The sequence below is a fragment of the Rutilus rutilus genome, assembly GCF_951802725.1.
Source record: "Rutilus rutilus genome assembly, chromosome: 11".
Classification (NCBI taxonomy): domain Eukaryota; kingdom Metazoa; phylum Chordata; class Actinopteri; order Cypriniformes; family Leuciscidae; genus Rutilus; species Rutilus rutilus.
This window is the reverse complement of record NC_140216.1, coordinates 27,377,085-27,394,024: the sequence shown is the minus strand read 5'-3', so window position 1 is coordinate 27,394,024 and position 16,940 is coordinate 27,377,085. Positions and strand designations below refer to the sequence as shown.

The 16,940-nt window shown below is 36.1% G+C and overlaps 1 protein-coding gene across 1 annotated transcript; it reads right to left on the bottom strand.

Moving 5' to 3' along the window:
- Nucleotides 1-14,465: 14,465 nt before the first annotated feature.
- Nucleotides 14,466-16,808, bottom strand: hoxa1a (homeobox A1a). The gene is made up of 2 exons (XM_084422527.1): nucleotides 16,047-16,808; nucleotides 14,466-15,828 (listed from the first exon to the last, which is right to left on the bottom strand). The coding sequence occupies exons 1-2, from the start codon at nucleotides 16,678-16,680 to the stop codon at nucleotides 15,476-15,478; spliced, it is 987 nt and encodes a 328-aa protein (XP_084278653.1). The 5' UTR covers nucleotides 16,681-16,808; the 3' UTR covers nucleotides 14,466-15,475.
- Nucleotides 16,809-16,940: the final 132 nt, after the last annotated feature.

Genomic DNA, 16,940 nt, shown 5'->3' with positions numbered 1-16,940 from the left:
GGCTGGTCAGATTAGCTAGTAGCTAGGCAACACTGACAAGCAATCAGACCAGTGACAAAACACAACAAGACAGTCAGAATGAACAGACAAACCTGCGAACCTAGGAAATCCATATTTCATGTTTCAGAGTTAAACAAAACCAAGTAATTGCTTTCATGTCAGGCCTTGAACAACTTTGTTATTGGGAGCTTTTCCCTCACCTCTGAAACGTGCTGCTTTAGCAAGGTTCTGTGAAACAAATTCAGCTTTTATTTTCCTTTCACACCCCAAAGAAGATATGACGGGTTCATAAAGTTTGTTGAAATGATCCATCCTCGATCACTTTTAGTCTGCTTTGTTGAAACTCCTCTCAGCTAGAGTGTTTTCTTGAAGTGACAAGCAGCCTTGTCACCTGACCTGAATACTGCTTGCTGATTCGCTAAAACTGACTTATCAGGTTTTGTTCACCAACAACAAGGGTGCTTGGCAGTTTCTGCTGTAAAACATGAACTTGCAATGCCTTGACAGTGACAGAGAGATACCGGCTTTTGTGACAAAACGTGTTTAGGGTTTTTAAGTCAATCTTGTCAGGCGTCTATTTCAGCTGAGGAGATTAACGTTATAGAAACACACCGGCAGACAGTACGGTGAGTAAACGAAAATGCGTGCTTTGGCGGAAATGCGTAGATGGACGTTACGTGAAGATGTGGAGAGTGTCAAAATAAAGGTACCTTATATCAATAGAGACGTTTGATCGATGCATCGATCCATACCGATGTATTGTTACACCCCTAGTCTCTTCCCAGTAAAAAGCCAGATCGCCTTTGCTTGTGTGAACAGCATATTTGTGTATTTACTAGTAAATTCATTCTGTTATTTTACGGTAATTTACCGCGATTACGGTGTGAAAGGGGCTATAGTCACCTTACTCTGACCACAAGGTCCACACCACATCAATTTGGTCACAGTGCCACCTATTGGTCTATATTACTAGTGATTGTATTCATGATTTTTCAGCCATTTTGCCTAAATATGTCTTTAATTTCTCATTGTCGCAGTTGGTTCTTCTTCTTCTTCTTCTTCTTCTTCTTATTGTTATTATTATTATTATTATTATTATTATTATTATCAACTAGTCATTCCATGAATCGTATAAGCTTTGAAATAAACATTGTAAACTGGAGGTACAAATATGCAGCAACCCTATATCAAAGATAAAGCCAATAATTTAAATAAACTTAAACAGCATATTCCGTGTTTCACAAACTGGGCAAATAGTTGCATTCTATTTTATTCTTTTCAAACATTTATTCATCCAATTGACCACTGAATAATTTGTGTAATTACTACAAACGCCTATAGGGGTCAGTGCTAGCAGCTCCTGCATTAGCCTACTTTCTAAAAAAGGTTTTGGATCCATTAATTCCCTCTGTCTAGTTGTGAAATAGAGAAATTTGGCAAGGTTTAATTGATAGTGTCCTGACCCTTCTTTCCACTTTTTACATCTAATGTATCCATAGAGCTGTATAATAGAGGTGAAATGATTTAAAATAAAGCACCATCTGTTCTAATTCCACCACAAATGAAAGAATTGACTTGTCAAAAATTGGTTGTCAAGGTAACGTGCAATCTGGTGGGACAGGTGTAATTGGGCATTTTATCAGAGTGTTCTAGGTTTGTGTAACAGCATGTTTTGTATCAGTGACAATGTGAAGCCATTTTATGTTGCTTTCACAGAATTTACATTTACAGAGGTGATTTGTTAATTTGCTTTGAGTTTAAAGAAATGATTAATATTTTAAAGAGGTATCTAGTGAACCATTGTGTTACATTGTTACACAATTTCAAGGTTATAGGCTTTAAAAAAATGAAACACATGCAAAAATACACACAGATGCCAAATATACTAAATAGACTTTTTATAATGTCTTTTATTTGCATGTTCTTATGTTTGTCTATTTGTGCATAAGTGGCAGGTTGCCATAGCAATGCCCTGGTACCATTCCATCACAGCTGGGATGAGAGCAAAGACAGGGGCCTGACCCCTGTTTGAACCTGGTGGGGTGTGATGCCTTCAAAACACAAGCCGGTCACTTCACAGTATGAGCCAACATATGTGTTCCACCAGCCATAGGGGGAGAGCTGGAATATAAACAGAGACCTTCATATGGTCCTTTACAACCTCTGTATGTCCTTGGACTTAAGACATTGTTTTGTCATTTAGATAGAGTGTATCTAAAGTGTATTTCAGTTTATTTGGTATCTTTTTTACTTCAGTGTCACATTCTGGTTTTCATTTGTAATATTAAATACAGGCCTATATATATATGAAGAGTTCAGATGCAAAAGCCTCTAAGTGCCATCTGAAATTTTCTTCTAGAATGATCATTTTTATCAAGCTTGTATATTTAAGGTCAATAATTTCACTTAAATGCAAATTGTCATTTAAGTGAAATTACTTACCTTAAATATACAAGCTTTATAAAAATGATCATTCTAGAAGAAATCTTTTGCATCTGAACTCTTCATATGTATATTATATACACAAGATGTGTTGAATTTCACATTATCATCTCGGGCTCTTTTATTCTCTCTCTTGCATGCACACACATACACAAAGATGGTGGGTTTCCATAGACATAATGATTTTTATTCTGTACAAACTATGCATTCTATCAGCCATAACTCTACCCCTAAACAAAACCCTCAATGCATTCTGTGTTTTTACATTTTCAAGTATGATTTATAAGCACCACCAGACCAAATATTTCTGGTATTATCCTTTTGGGTACATTTTGTCCCCTCAATGTAGGGAATACCTGAACCAGACACACAAAATACAATATCCCGTTCGTAAGATCAAGGTGTCTACCTCCATGAAGCCAATATCAATATGGCTTACAGAAACAACAAATAATATTATGGGTGAGAGGATGTGTTTGTTGATGAGATCGAACATGTAGACATATCCGACTTAAAAGTCTGTTACCATTTGCATCACTTCACCTGTGCAGTGTTTATATGCAGCATAAAGTAGATGCTTCATTTACAAAGCACACACACAATCACATTCAAAGGATCTCTGCCATTATGATGTATTTTCAACACAAGGGGCAGTATTGCTCTCTTTGTACTCCCTTTCACCCTGCAGTATTTTAGAATAGAATTTGTGAGAGAATGTTTTAGCAAATTTAGAATGTTCTGATGGTGCATTGATGGTACCATATCTGAGGTTCATAATTTGCAACTTAAAGCCTAAAGTTATTATGACACGCTGTTAATGTTGTATATACAATATAGCAGAGACAACCAGTAAACTACAGCCCCTGAAAACATTTATATTTGTATAGGTTTTTAATCTTCTTTGTTTGTATATACGAAGCAGGCTGGAATAATAATATAATGTATGGAATAGTATTTCTTTGTCAAACATGATGTGATTTGGCTTTGTGTTATCTCTATCAACTGGTATTGAAAATGCAGAAAAGTTTTTGTTCAGGTTAATGACCCACTGGAGTGATGACCTCTCATGGTTTGCTGAACGCAATGGATATCATCCTTACAAAACAATACCCTCATACATGCACACACACACAAAAAAAACATCCTGGCAAAGCACAACAAAACATTTACATATACTCTGATCAAAAAAGGAAGTGGAAGAGCAACTGTAGCTCCAGGCTGCTTGGCAATAATTGACTTGCAGTCTCTGCATTCCAATTCATGAATAACTGTCCTCAAGAGCTGTAATGTGTCATACGAGCCTTGTAGAACAAGAGAAAGAGAAAGTATGAGAGACTGACAGACGATGGAATCTTTATACTTAGCACTGAATACTGATATTAGTGAATGAAAATTAGTAGTATATGAAAGTAATGAAAATATTTGAAAATACTGGACAATGCCCCATATTCATGATGGTCATTACTTGAGTTGAAACAAGTAAAGTACAGAGTGAAGAGATGCATGAAAACCACATCAAGGAATAATCATTCAAAAGACAAAGAGGGGTTTAAATGAGGCATGTCCCTAAGGCATCAGACATCACAGCTGCAAACTTCAACAAGAGTCACTGTGGGTCACCAAAATGTATGAAACATATTACCTCCATCTCTGCATTACATGTGGCTGCAGGGCTTTGAAGAAATTCCCATTTGAAACTGTTTCAGAGGTGTGGGGTTGGTTGTACAGTGCATAGTTTAGGAGCATTCAATCATTAAGATGGTTCCTATATGAGGGGAAAAAAAGTAATTTAACTCTCGTGTTGGCCTGTCACACAATATCAGTCTTGAGAACATGAGCTATTTTGTCTTCCACTAGTATATATTAACAGTGAAAACTGTGGAGCCAGCAGTAAAAACTCCCCGAGCTATTTTAAGCATAGATGCATACTTTTTGTTTAGAATCCTGTGAGGACCTGTTATCTGGACACAAACAACACTGACAATTGCCTTCAGCATCTTCTTATGGGGAAACTTTTGGTTGTTTGAATGTGTTTTGTAAATTAAGGTTTATTTATTAATGTAAATTCTACTTTTTTTATTTTTTTAAATGACCGATTTAGCTATATTATTGATAAGATTTGAATCCAGGGTGTTGTAACTGCGGAGTGTGAGGGGAATATCTCTGCTTAAACCTTCTTGTTTAACTACAAATTGATTGCCGTTCCAAAATAGGCCCTCTCAATTGTGACGTGAACCTGTGACCTAAGGATGATAAAAAAATATCCTAACCTAATGAGATGTTGGTCATCTTGGTCAGCCCCCTGAGACATTGGGAAAAGATTAAACCGCTGTTTACGTCGCTAAGCTAACAGGCTAACACCATGCTAATCCCACTAAGCGGCTGTTTATGTAAACGCTCGAGCCAAGGAATCCCTGATGAGGGCTTTATTGACCTAAGGCTCAGACATGTGCGCGCACACCTCCACGCATTTAGATCACTTCACAGTTCCATGGACGTGTCAATGGAGGGATGGACAGATGGTCCCAAAGGCACTGAAATGGACACACACACCCTGTTCCTCTGACCCTCATCGCCATACAAAAACAGAGAAAATAAGACTAAGTTAAAGGGATAGTTCAACCAACAAATGAAGAGACCTTCATACACAGAGAAGCTATTTTGAAGAATGTTGGTAACCAGACCGTTGACAGGATAGCCAATGACTTCCATAGTAGGAAAAAAAAATACTGGAAGTCATCAACTGTTTGGTTACCAACATTCTTCAAAATAGCTTATTTTGTGTTCAGCAGAAGAAAGAAACCCATACAGGTTTGGAACAACTTGAAGGTGAGTAAATTATGACAGAATGTTCATTTTTTGGGTGAACTTTCCTTTTAAGTTAAGTTGATTTCTGAAAATCTGAGACATTTGCAGTTCAGGGGTCAGTAAATATATAGGCTAACTACCAATGTCATTGTGTAAAGAAAGACAATTCAGGTTTTGTGTACTTTGACCATAGGAAATGTACCGTGATGAACTTGGTATATCATGTAGTCTTAATATTCAACAATATCATTGATCTGCCTGCATTGACACCATTATAGGAGAACTGAACTGAGCTGGACGATGACATCACTGTTTTGTCCAAACAATCTGTATTGTAAAAAGCGCTATATAAATAAAGGTGACTTGACTTGACTTCATCAATGCACACTATGAACAGTTCAAGACTGTTTAGAGTAGTTCGTAGAGCACTTTTGTTCCCCCACCTAACCATTTTTGCTCAAAGAATGTTTCAAAAATGTTTATGTTTATGTAAAATGTATAAAATATAAATTCATATTTGTGTCAGAAAAACACTCCCTGCAATGTTCTGGAAATGTTCATTTATGGGGGTTTAAACAATTTATCTGTATATTTTATTAGGGGGTTTTTTGTAAGTAAAACTTGTAAGTAAAAGATTTTTCTTTGTCAGGATCAGCCTCAGTAATTTTAAATATGAAGAATTCAAATATGTACTGATCTGTAACTTTAACTGTAAGTTAAAGACACAGTTATTAGTTTAGCATGATTACATTTCCTCTGTGTTCTTCAACCTATTTAGGCAGAAATATAATAGACTGTCCTAAAAATGACCTCTTGATAAAACTCTAGTGATTAATAGATTTATCAAATAAATGGTCTCTTTTGAACAATATACATTTTTATGTTTATTTTTTATTTTTTATAAGACTTTTTGAAGTTAAAAAAAAAAAATGTTTTATCTCCTTCAGCAGCCAGCTGCCAGTTGGCTATTGGCGCTTGTGTCTTCAGCCTCTCTCTGTCCTGTCTTAGTATTGCCGTGACTGCGTTAAGTTCCTGTCAGGATATTGGCTGACGGAGTGTTTAGCATGCACGCTTTGGTCTGGTGTCTAAACGACCAAAATGCCAGTCTATAGATCATGAGGGGACTAAAGATCACATCACCGGCCACACAGACACATGGGTGACACGTCACGCTCCGATGGAATGATCCCTGCCAACGTCCGGCAGTGATGGTCAGGGTAAAGACAGCTCTGTCATTAAATGCTCGCTTGTACTGGGAATCACTTAACCACTGTTGCACAAATTATAATGTGGGGAGATAATAGTGCACAGGTGTGAGCCTAAAAGCCCAAAGAGGTCAGGATCTGCAAATAGACCTAGGCTGTCTATGCAAAGTTTTTAAAAACAAGGAGCCTACTGAGGCTTTCTGGTCCAACACTAAACAAAACAGCAGCAGAGCATTAGTTTACTCATCCTCATGGTGAGCTATTTGTCTGTAGGATGAAATGCCACTAGACTTTAACCTATAACTAAGTGACAAAACAAGGGAAGGAACTACCAGAAGGTTTCTATTAATCGCAGACCTCTCAAAAGTTGATAACTTCATATTGTCATTAGACATATTCTGAGGATCATGGCGGTCAATGGCCAAAAATATCACAAGCTATATTTACTGTAAACTACCGTATACTGTATACACCCATAATTTTCTCATGCACCCTCGTGTTGTCCCATTGACTTTATTTCTTCTGTCGAAAGCAAATAAGATTCATCAGAATATCTTGTGTGTTCTACAGAAAAACTAAAAATCATACAGGTTTGGAATGACATGAGGGTCCGTAAATTATGAAAGAACTGGTAACACTTTACAATAAGGGGTATTAGTTAACATTAGTTAACTATATTAGTTAGCATGAACTAATAATGAACTGCACTTAGCATTTTGTAATCTTTGGTAATGTTAATTTTAACATTTACTATTACTTTATCAAAATCTTGTTAACATTTCTTAATGCAATGTGAACTAACATTTTTAAATAACAAAAAATGTACATCTGTATTTTTATTAACTAACATTAACAAAGATTAACAAATACAGTAACAAATGTATTGCTCATGGTTAGTTCATGTTAGTCAATACATTAACAAATGTTAACTAATGAACCTTATTGTAAAGTGTTACCAAAGAATTTACATTTGTTTGGGGTGAACTAGGAATCCCTCTATTTATCTTATTATCCACTTGTCTGAATTTGCAGACTTAACCAGTTTAATGTCTCTAGTGTCCTGTCTTCCAAGTCTAGATCAGCACCTGGTGATGATTCAGTTTAGTAACCTGTCCATCATATCCAAGCCATCAAGTCAACTATGGACAGCCAATGCCTCGTGGGAGATGTAGTTTGCATTTCATTCCGGTCTCATGCAGGTGTGTGTTAGGTGCGACTTGGCTTTGCCTAGAGGGGACAGGCAATAATTACTCTTGCATAGCTTCACTGTATATGTCTGACAGCTTGTCTATCTTTGCCTTTCTCTGTTTTGTAAAAGACATTTAGTGTGAGAGTGAGTAGGCGTGTGAAAAAGACATGATGTTTCAGTTCATAAATATATGAGTGTCACAGCCCCCCCCCCCCCCCCCCCGGGTTGCATTTACATTCTTCTAAGAACAAGAATATCATTATTACTCAGACCTTGACAGTGTGACTATTGTTGGCATTAATAGGGAGCAGAGAAGCAGTTGTTGAAAACCATGATGTACAAATGATAACACTAATGTACCTCTAGCCCTACAGTCATTCTTGTCATTGAAGACCATACCTTAAAATGAGCATAACTGACCGTCATTTTACTGGTCTCCGTATTAGTTATATGATCTTTATGAAACAAATGCATTTCCTGAAGCTTATCTAAGCCTATATATATATATATATATATATATATATATATATATATATATATATATATATATATATATATATATATATACTATCTTGAAAAAGCAAGATATATGCTTTTAAATGGATTGATTACTCTTCTGATAGCTGAAAACTCCACATCCCTGTACAACAGAAAAAAATAAATAATCATCAAATCATCAATTTGTCACACAGAGGACTAATTGCACCAAATCCGCATACAATGTTTAAATGGTAGGCCTGTCAAAAGGCGTGTGAGTGTCATTTTTCATTTTGATCTTGTATGCCTTGTGTATGTGTGTTGCAAATTCTTTGCAAGGAAGGAAGACTATTTCCTCAGGGCTAATTGGTGCAGGTGAGCTGAACTTGAAACAGAATCAGTGTTATCTGATGAACTTTGGTTTTGCTTGTAGGAAAAACTGACTATGGAAATTTCCCCCCACATTTCATCACCTATCCTTTTTGTCCCCCTCTTTCTTGCACTGAAGGGCATTAATAGAACTTTATATTATATTATATTATATTATATTATATTATATTATATTATATTATATTATATTATATTATATTATATTATATTATATTATATTATATTATATTATATTATTTAAAGTTGCTTATCCATACAGGCCCTTTGACTGGACTGTTGACTATAAATATATTTAGAATAAGAATTTGCAGAAGCTCCTTCAAAAGTTGTATATAGTTTTGAAAATCAGAAGGCTTCAATTCAGCTTATTGTCAATTCACAATTACTCCTTTCAGTAACAGGCACAGGTATATGACTAAAAATTTTGCCCTACAGCCATTCTTATGCCATACATTTAAAAAAGCAACAAGGTTACTAAATGTATGATTGGTTTAAGCATGAACCTTTCAGATAAGAAATATTCTAAAATGAATAGGCTATATGGGCCATTCTACAGAGTTGGTTCAAAGTCAGAGTTGGAAACGTCTTGAAAAAAAGGTGTATTTTCCACAAATCTTGTGTGTATGCAAATTGTAAAATATCCTAGGTACACATAGTAATTGTGCAGTTAATTATCATATTGTATTTTCAGAAAGTTTTGGAATATTTTTCCTCTCCCCAAATTTGTCACTAATAAAACCTAAACACAATTATAAATAATGTGATAAGAAGGCTTATATTGACCTTATATTGTATTTTGAACCAAATCTTTCTTTGTAAAAGGCATTAAGTTAATCATACTTATTTCAAAGTTAAGGATTCATTAGTTTGAATATACATTGAACCAAACTCCAATAACATCTTCGTTGATAATTCAGTATATTTTATTTTAGACAAAACATCCATGTTTTGGTTGTGAAGGCACATTTTCTGTAGTGACAGTGCTGTTTTGGTAGTGACCACATCACATTACAGAATTTTAACTTGCATACTAAAACACTACTACAACATACTAAGGTACTAATGATTTGCATAACTGTACACATTTTTTGTTTATTTCCCCCAAATAAATGATTATGTGTTCCCTTTTGTCACTACCAAAACAATGATGACATGTTTCGGTCATGACTGTTTCGGTAGTGACAATATTAGATACTTTTGAGCCTAGATCAAAGATGATAGCCAGCACATGGTTACCTAGCACAGTTATGAACAGTTGTACACACATAAAACACTTTTTTTTTTGCTTAATTGCAGAAAAAAAAGTTTGGTAGTGACATCCCTTAAAGTTACACACAGATTTTCAGAATTTTGAACACATTACCCTCAAAATGATGGTACCTATCTATAATGAAAGAGAGGCTATGAGAAAGAGGCACACAATAATATTTCCTGATGAAAAATGTAGAGGTTTGGTTAAAAGCAGTCTCAGCCAATGGAATATAACACACACTGTTTTGGTAGTGACATGAAAATGCAGGACACATTTTTTTACATAAAGTTTCATGATTTAAAAATAATATATATAATATATTATAATGTATAATATATATAATATATATATTTTTTTTTTTTTTTTTTTTTTGTTAACTTTACTTTTTAAAAGAAATCTAAAAGATATTTTTTTAAAAACAACAATGGAAAAAATAAAATATTTAATATTTTAATATCATTTTCACAAGTTGAAATTTAGGGGTTAGGGTTCGGGACAGCCACCTCCCAATTGAAAGTACCCAATAAATTATGATTTTATATATATTAAGCTTACTTATATTTTTAATATTATTGTGGGATTCAATATAATAGAAGGATCTTGGTAAACATCTAAACATTTTAAATGTGTTTTTTGGTTGTCGGACAGCAGTTTGCACCAATTCTGTAGAATGGCCCATTAGTTTGTGTGTATGAGCGCATTCCTTTCCCCCCCTCATATAAATGGTTGTGTTCGTATATGGATATGATCTAAGATGCTTTGTGTATTTAAGTTATTGTGGGTCTAGTCATTTCAATCAAGTAGTGGCACTCACATCCGTTAAGTTGTAGCGAGACGTTCTGGGAGGTGTTGACAGATCGCACAAAAAGAGCATGCTAAAACGTTCAGTCCATCTCCACGGTTACCCGATCTCCTGCACAGAGGAGAGGTGCCTCATTGGCTGCCAGGCTGGGGTCACTGTGAGGTTAAGACAGTGTGATGGATGGACCTCTCTCTTTCTGTCCTTTTTACTCTGTCTGTCTCTCTCTACCCCCCATTTCTTCCTCTTTTTCTATCTGATTCTCAATTGAACACCCCTCTGTAATGTTCTTCTTATATCAGCTTTGCTCTCATCAATTTTAGGCTAAATTATAGGCTTCATGTATGACAACGAGAATATGTCTATGCATATGTCTATGTCTAATATGAAAATTCTGTGTGTGTTATTACACAATTTGTTTTACTGAAAGGACGGTTACATAATCACAAGAACACAAAGGAAGTGGAAAAGTTAAGGTGTTTACTAACGTGATACAACATGTCTTGTCCATTGCTCTCTAACATGCGGTTTCCATTGTCGGCTGCAGGGATGGACATTTGGAGATGTTTTCGTAAATGCTATTGTTTCTAACAGAGGAAAAGTCTGAAGTTTAAGTTGCACAAGCATCGTTTAAGCATATAATACTAGTTTTTTCCCCCCTCAAATTATTTGAGAGATGTTTTATATTTATTTTATTCCTTCCCTATCATCCTTGCCTTAAAATGATGTAATTCTTTGTTGACATAATGGAAAGAGCAGAGATAAGTGCATGTATTTCCATAGCAGCCCCAGTATTTCTTAATTTTGTGTAAATAAAATAACAGTAAGTGCATTTTTGCTATATGTGCATGTGTTGCTTAACATGTATTTTGTTAAGAATGTCTCTGTGTGTGTTATAATACTCTACCACTTACATTAGGTTAGCATTAGGTTGTTTCTGGCTGGATTTTCTGACTCTTAAGGCTAAGTATGTTGCTAAGAGTGTGACTGATCAAAGTAAGACCTCAGGAAAATGAAAGGTTTTAGTCTTGATTCTTCAGTTTTGCCTTATTTACACCTATATGAATACTAATTGATTTAGAAATTTGGGCTCATACCTTTCTATATGCAGAGTGAGTACATTATTTAATTTATATTTTCCATTTTAAAAAAAGAGAGAGAACAGATTAGAACTGAGTGAAATGTAACTTTTTATTAACCAAACACGCAGACAAAAAAAATCACTTTTTGAGGTTTAGAGTTTTCAAAAGAATGAATACATTTTAGGACCAATCCACTAAGATAAAATTAATTTATGTTAGACATTAGTTTTTAACATCAAACCTAACAGCGTCCGCATAGATGACCTTGCTGTTTTTTTTTTTCCCCTCTTGCACTCTCTGTCTCTCTCATGTGCATAATCCAAAGTGACCAACAGGTGTTCCACCTTCAGCAACACAGACAAAGAAAAAGACTGCAGAAGACATGTGATTTCAAATGGGCCAATGCGTGCAGTACATGTGTTGCAGTGTTGTTGTTATATTTATTCACAATTCAATGGTTAGTCACATAAAATCTTTTAATTTTCAGTCAGATAGAAGAGAATGTTAATTGGCAAATATTTAATTAAATAGGAAAGGGTTTATATAATGTATATAAATATATCATATATAATAAATTGGTAGATTTTATGTATTTCTAAGTATCTTATATATTTAATAGCTAGAATCATTGATTGCCATATATGGAATTGCGTTAAGTAACCATTACTTTGCGTAAACGTGCCATGACTTTTTTTTGTAAATTTAATTTATATAAATTCCTTATATAAAGAGATGTAAAATATGGCCTTTTTCGCTTGATATAGATAATGGTATGATAGCACTCACTCAGTGTAAAGATTTCAAAAATATTATCTCTCAGTGACCGATAGGCTAAATGACCCCGGGATTTTCTTTCGAAGGTCAGGTCAACCTTTAATGCAAAGCCGCAACAATTATTCTTTAAATAAATATCCACGTGAAAGAATCCATTTTTACCGAAATATTCTTTTCTACAAAACAGAAACATTATTATTATATTATTATCATGGGATAATGAATAGAGTTGAATTTGCTCTTGTTAGTTTTTTATAAGAACTGAATGTAATAGGCTCATTTAATAGTTTCATTTAAAAGATATCTTTAAATAACTCAGTAATAAACAAATGCATCACTTATAAATAATAATAATAGTGTTTCATTTTAATTAACATTTCAGTGACATATTTCAGTTTTTAATCCTTTGTTATCAGTCTTCTTAAAAAAAAAAAAAAGTCAAAATAACCTTTAAATATCGCAAAATATGAAGATTTATATAGGCTATAAAGATAACACAAACGTTTTTTTGTAGCCCGTTTTTTTTGTTATTGACGTGCCTAAACGGAAAAGAATATGATCGCATTCATGTTTTCACAGTCACGAGCCTTAGCCTACTGCTTAAGTCTGGTGATTAGAGACGCGAAAGGAAGACATTTAAATCTCATGGAGATCACTTGACTTTAAATTGACTTGGCTTTATTTCCTCAGATTCTTGCTTCGGTTTTATATAATTGTAAATTTGGCCTATTTGCCAAATGTTGATTTGTATTATTTATGGTTATTTTGATCAAATTATTTGGGTAACTTTGTTAAACTTTAACACAATGCAACCATGCATATTAAATATATTACTATTGGTAAATGCATAAAAATGGCAAAGAGGGTCATATTTTTGCGTTATAATTGACTTTTCATCACTTCAGCATCACCAAACAAACCAAATCGATAACTATTCAAAGTATTTTCACCGCGTTCAGGGGTGTGCCCAATCTCAGAAAAAAACACCTTATTCTTAAAGTTCTTAAAATCTTATTCATAAAGTTGAATGAAAAAGTTTTCTCTCATTTAATAATATTAAACTGAATACTAATACTTAGCAGTGTTTTCAGTTAAGAAAATACATTAATACGATTATTGTTTTAAACATACAAACACACGTCTAGTCTTAGAAGAACTGACGCAACCGGACTCCACACGTACTCACACGCAACCCTCATGTGCAGGTTGTTTTAAGGTAAAGGTGAAGCTCAATCAAGACCGTTGTGTAGTGTGCATAGTGAAAATTTCGGCCTGTCCCGCTCTCTGTACTCAAGGAAGTAAATAAGTTAACTGAACGAAACGTTTTAAGGTGTGTGTGTGTGTGTGTGTGTGTGTGTACATAACTATTTTTTGGGGCCAGATTTGTACCCATGTGAGAGGAGATAGAAAACATAGAATAAATGTGTATAAGTACGTGGGTATTACACTGGTATTACAACATAAACGTGGTGACATTTTCTCGTAATGTCCTCGCAATTAAAATGGCTTAAAGCATTACAAACAATGTTTTATTAAAAATGTAAAAATGCTGAACGTTTTCTGTGATGGTATAAGTTTAGGGGTAGGGTAGGGTCGGTGTAAAGGGATAGAATATACAGTTTGTATATATATATATATATATATATATATATATATATATATATATATATATAGACGAGGACATTCCATGCGTAATGTTTATATATATATATATATATATATATATAAACATTACGCATGGAATGTCCTCGTGATGACAAGTGTACCAACGTGTGTGTGTGTGTGTGTGTGTGTGTGTGTGTGAGAGAGAGAGAGAGAGAGAGAGAGAGAGAGAGAGAGAGAGAGTATGTGTGTGTGGCCAGATTTGTTGTTCAGACTTTTTGCTCTTTATATTGCTCTGTTACTGCTTCACTCGACTGATAAATGAAATGAGGAAACACGTCATCAACACGGACGGTGTCAGACCGACTCATTCTTGTCGATAGCTGAGATGATTTAATCGATGTTCACTTTTTTTTTTTTTACCCCTTGTCCTTCGTTTGCCTTAATTCGATAAACTAACAGGTCAATCGGGTTGTCATCACGGATGACGGTGACAACACTGCGCATCTTCTTTCGTGGATAAACATGCTTACCATGTGCCAATATATTTTTGTCCCTGAGGAAGAAACAACGCGCGGACGCATACATCAGTTACGGAGCCAGAGAGTGAGGTATTGGTAGATTATGCAAATCGATGACTCAAACATAACAGTCCAGCCCAAAAAAAAAAAAAAAACTCTATAATGAACACATTTATCTAAACGTTATATCTTGTAGATGGCCGGGTTCAAATGTAAAGCCTATCACATTGTCAGTAATATTTTTGAAAGTTAAATGTGGCTGTATGCGGGATATGACAGGCATTAATACAATCAAGAGTAAAGGACCAGTGTTCAAACAAATTGTATGAGAATTTTTAGTTCACACATTTAATTCACCCGTATCTTGATCTTTTTCTAAAGCATGTTTCTAACGGAGACTTGTGATTTCATCTCCGACTGATAAAACTCAGTATGACCAACGACAACTTAAAAGAATTGCGCATCATGTTCTCACAACACATTCACAACATCAGGGTTAACACTATTCACGGTCCAGAAAAGTTGTCAGTTTCTTCAAACAAGCATTTGCCGAGAGTTACAGTTGATTAATCTCTCTTAATAATACATTACTTAAATATATTGCACTAGGCTATTTCTTTTGGTTCTTGAGGTAGGCATTTTGACAAGTGGTGTACAAGTCCGACAAAAGACATGTGTAAAGGTGCAGCATTTGCTACTGTGCACGGAAATGCACAATCCACTTGTTCTATCTAGGTGCTTGACAAAGTGCCCAAGACTATTAACAGTCATTTCACAATAACACAAAGCACAGGTAAATACACTGAGTGGTCAAAATGGTCCAGGTCGAAACAAAATTGTGCAATGGCCTCTGTATGTCACATGATGATTTTGACAATGACCTTGAAACAAAAGTAACAGTTCTGCAATAACAGGTTGGCAGAACAAACGCCTTTTAATTCGATGAGTAGGCATCAACAGGCGGGGAAGTGGGAGAGGGCGTGGAAGGTGCGGAGAGCGACTTTTCAGATGCGTCCTCGGGTTTTTCGAGACCGTCCTTCAGTTCGGGCGGAGATTTAGGCAAAATACCTTCCTTTTCGCGTTTCTTTTGCTTCATACGGCGATTTTGGAACCAAATCTTCACCTGAGTCTCGTTCAATTGGAGCGCAGCCGCGATCTCCACACGCCTCGCGCGAGTCAAGTACTTATTGAAATGAAACTCCTTTTCAAGCTCTGTCAGCTGTTTTGTGGTAAAATTGGTGCGTACAGTGTTTGGCTGCCCACCAAATCCATACTCCCCAGCTTTCCCTGAAGAGAGACGAAAAACAGATTTAAAAAAATGAGTGCGCATGCATTTCATATCAGTCTCTCAGTTTAGTCCCCTCCCCCCCACACACACACACAATTTTACACAACCAGGGTGTTTGGAAAGTACTTTTCTTTTTCAATCGTAGCATAAATATTATATCAGTCAAAAAAAAAAAAAAAAAAAGACACTGACATTTGAAAGTTCTCCAGGCACTCACCTGTTTTTGGCGGGTTCCGTTTAACCTTCATCCAGTCAAATGTCTGCCCTGTGGACACGCCATCTGATAGAGGTGAACAACAAGCATCGTGATGAGATACATGCAGTGGGGACAGCGGATTTGAGCAGCCCGCCACAAACGTCAGGTTCGCCTGATCTGGACTATTACCATATGTGGCTGAGGCGTACTGGAACTGGCCATGGAGGTGAACGTTTCCGCCACTGTAACCATGGCGATGGTGCTGCACAACAGTGGAGGAAATATTTCCAGAGTAAACTAAAGGGCCGCACTGGGGAAAGCTCACAGACGAGTCCACATCCTGATTTAGGGCATAGTGACTGTATCCGGAGCAAAAACTTTGAGTCCCGTAACTTGGATGGGCGCTGTAGGTAATTGACAGAGTCCCGGGGGACTGGTACGAGCCGGCTTGATGTGGCTGAGGGTTAATTGCGTCTTGTGATGATCTACTGGACATGAAGCGCTCGTCCCCACTGCAGCTGTTTACCCTAACTGCACACGAGGACTGGAATGTTGAAAGTCCGTGGTCGCCATGGAACGCTCTGACTGAGCACGAGCCTCCGCCACCTCCGTCTCCACCACCACTTATGGACGAGAAATCTAAGAATGTGCTCATTGTAGCATCTTCCTGTGCGTTTCTGCGCGTGGCTGCCACACTGACAGATATTTGGGCCCCGGGACTGATTAACGTCTCACCACTCACCCGGGGTTGTGCCGAGCCACCCTTCTGCCTCCTTCAATCAGTCGTGAATTGGGGGTGTCCGCGCGCTAGTGATATGAATGACCAGTGACAGTCACGTGGGCCGGGTCAGCCAGTGATCAGTTGCTCTGTCTCATCTTGATCTTAAGTGGCCTTGCACTGACAGGTTGTCGTTA

Coding starts and splice junctions, on each gene's coding strand:
- hoxa1a (XM_084422527.1), bottom strand. CDS start 16,680: ATGAGCACATTCTTAGATTTCTCGTCCATAAGTGGTGGTGGAGACGGA. Junction 15,829..16,046: donor ACGGAACCCGCCAAAAACAG/GTGAGTGCCTGG, acceptor GTCTCTCTTCAG/GGAAAGCTGGGGAGTATGGA.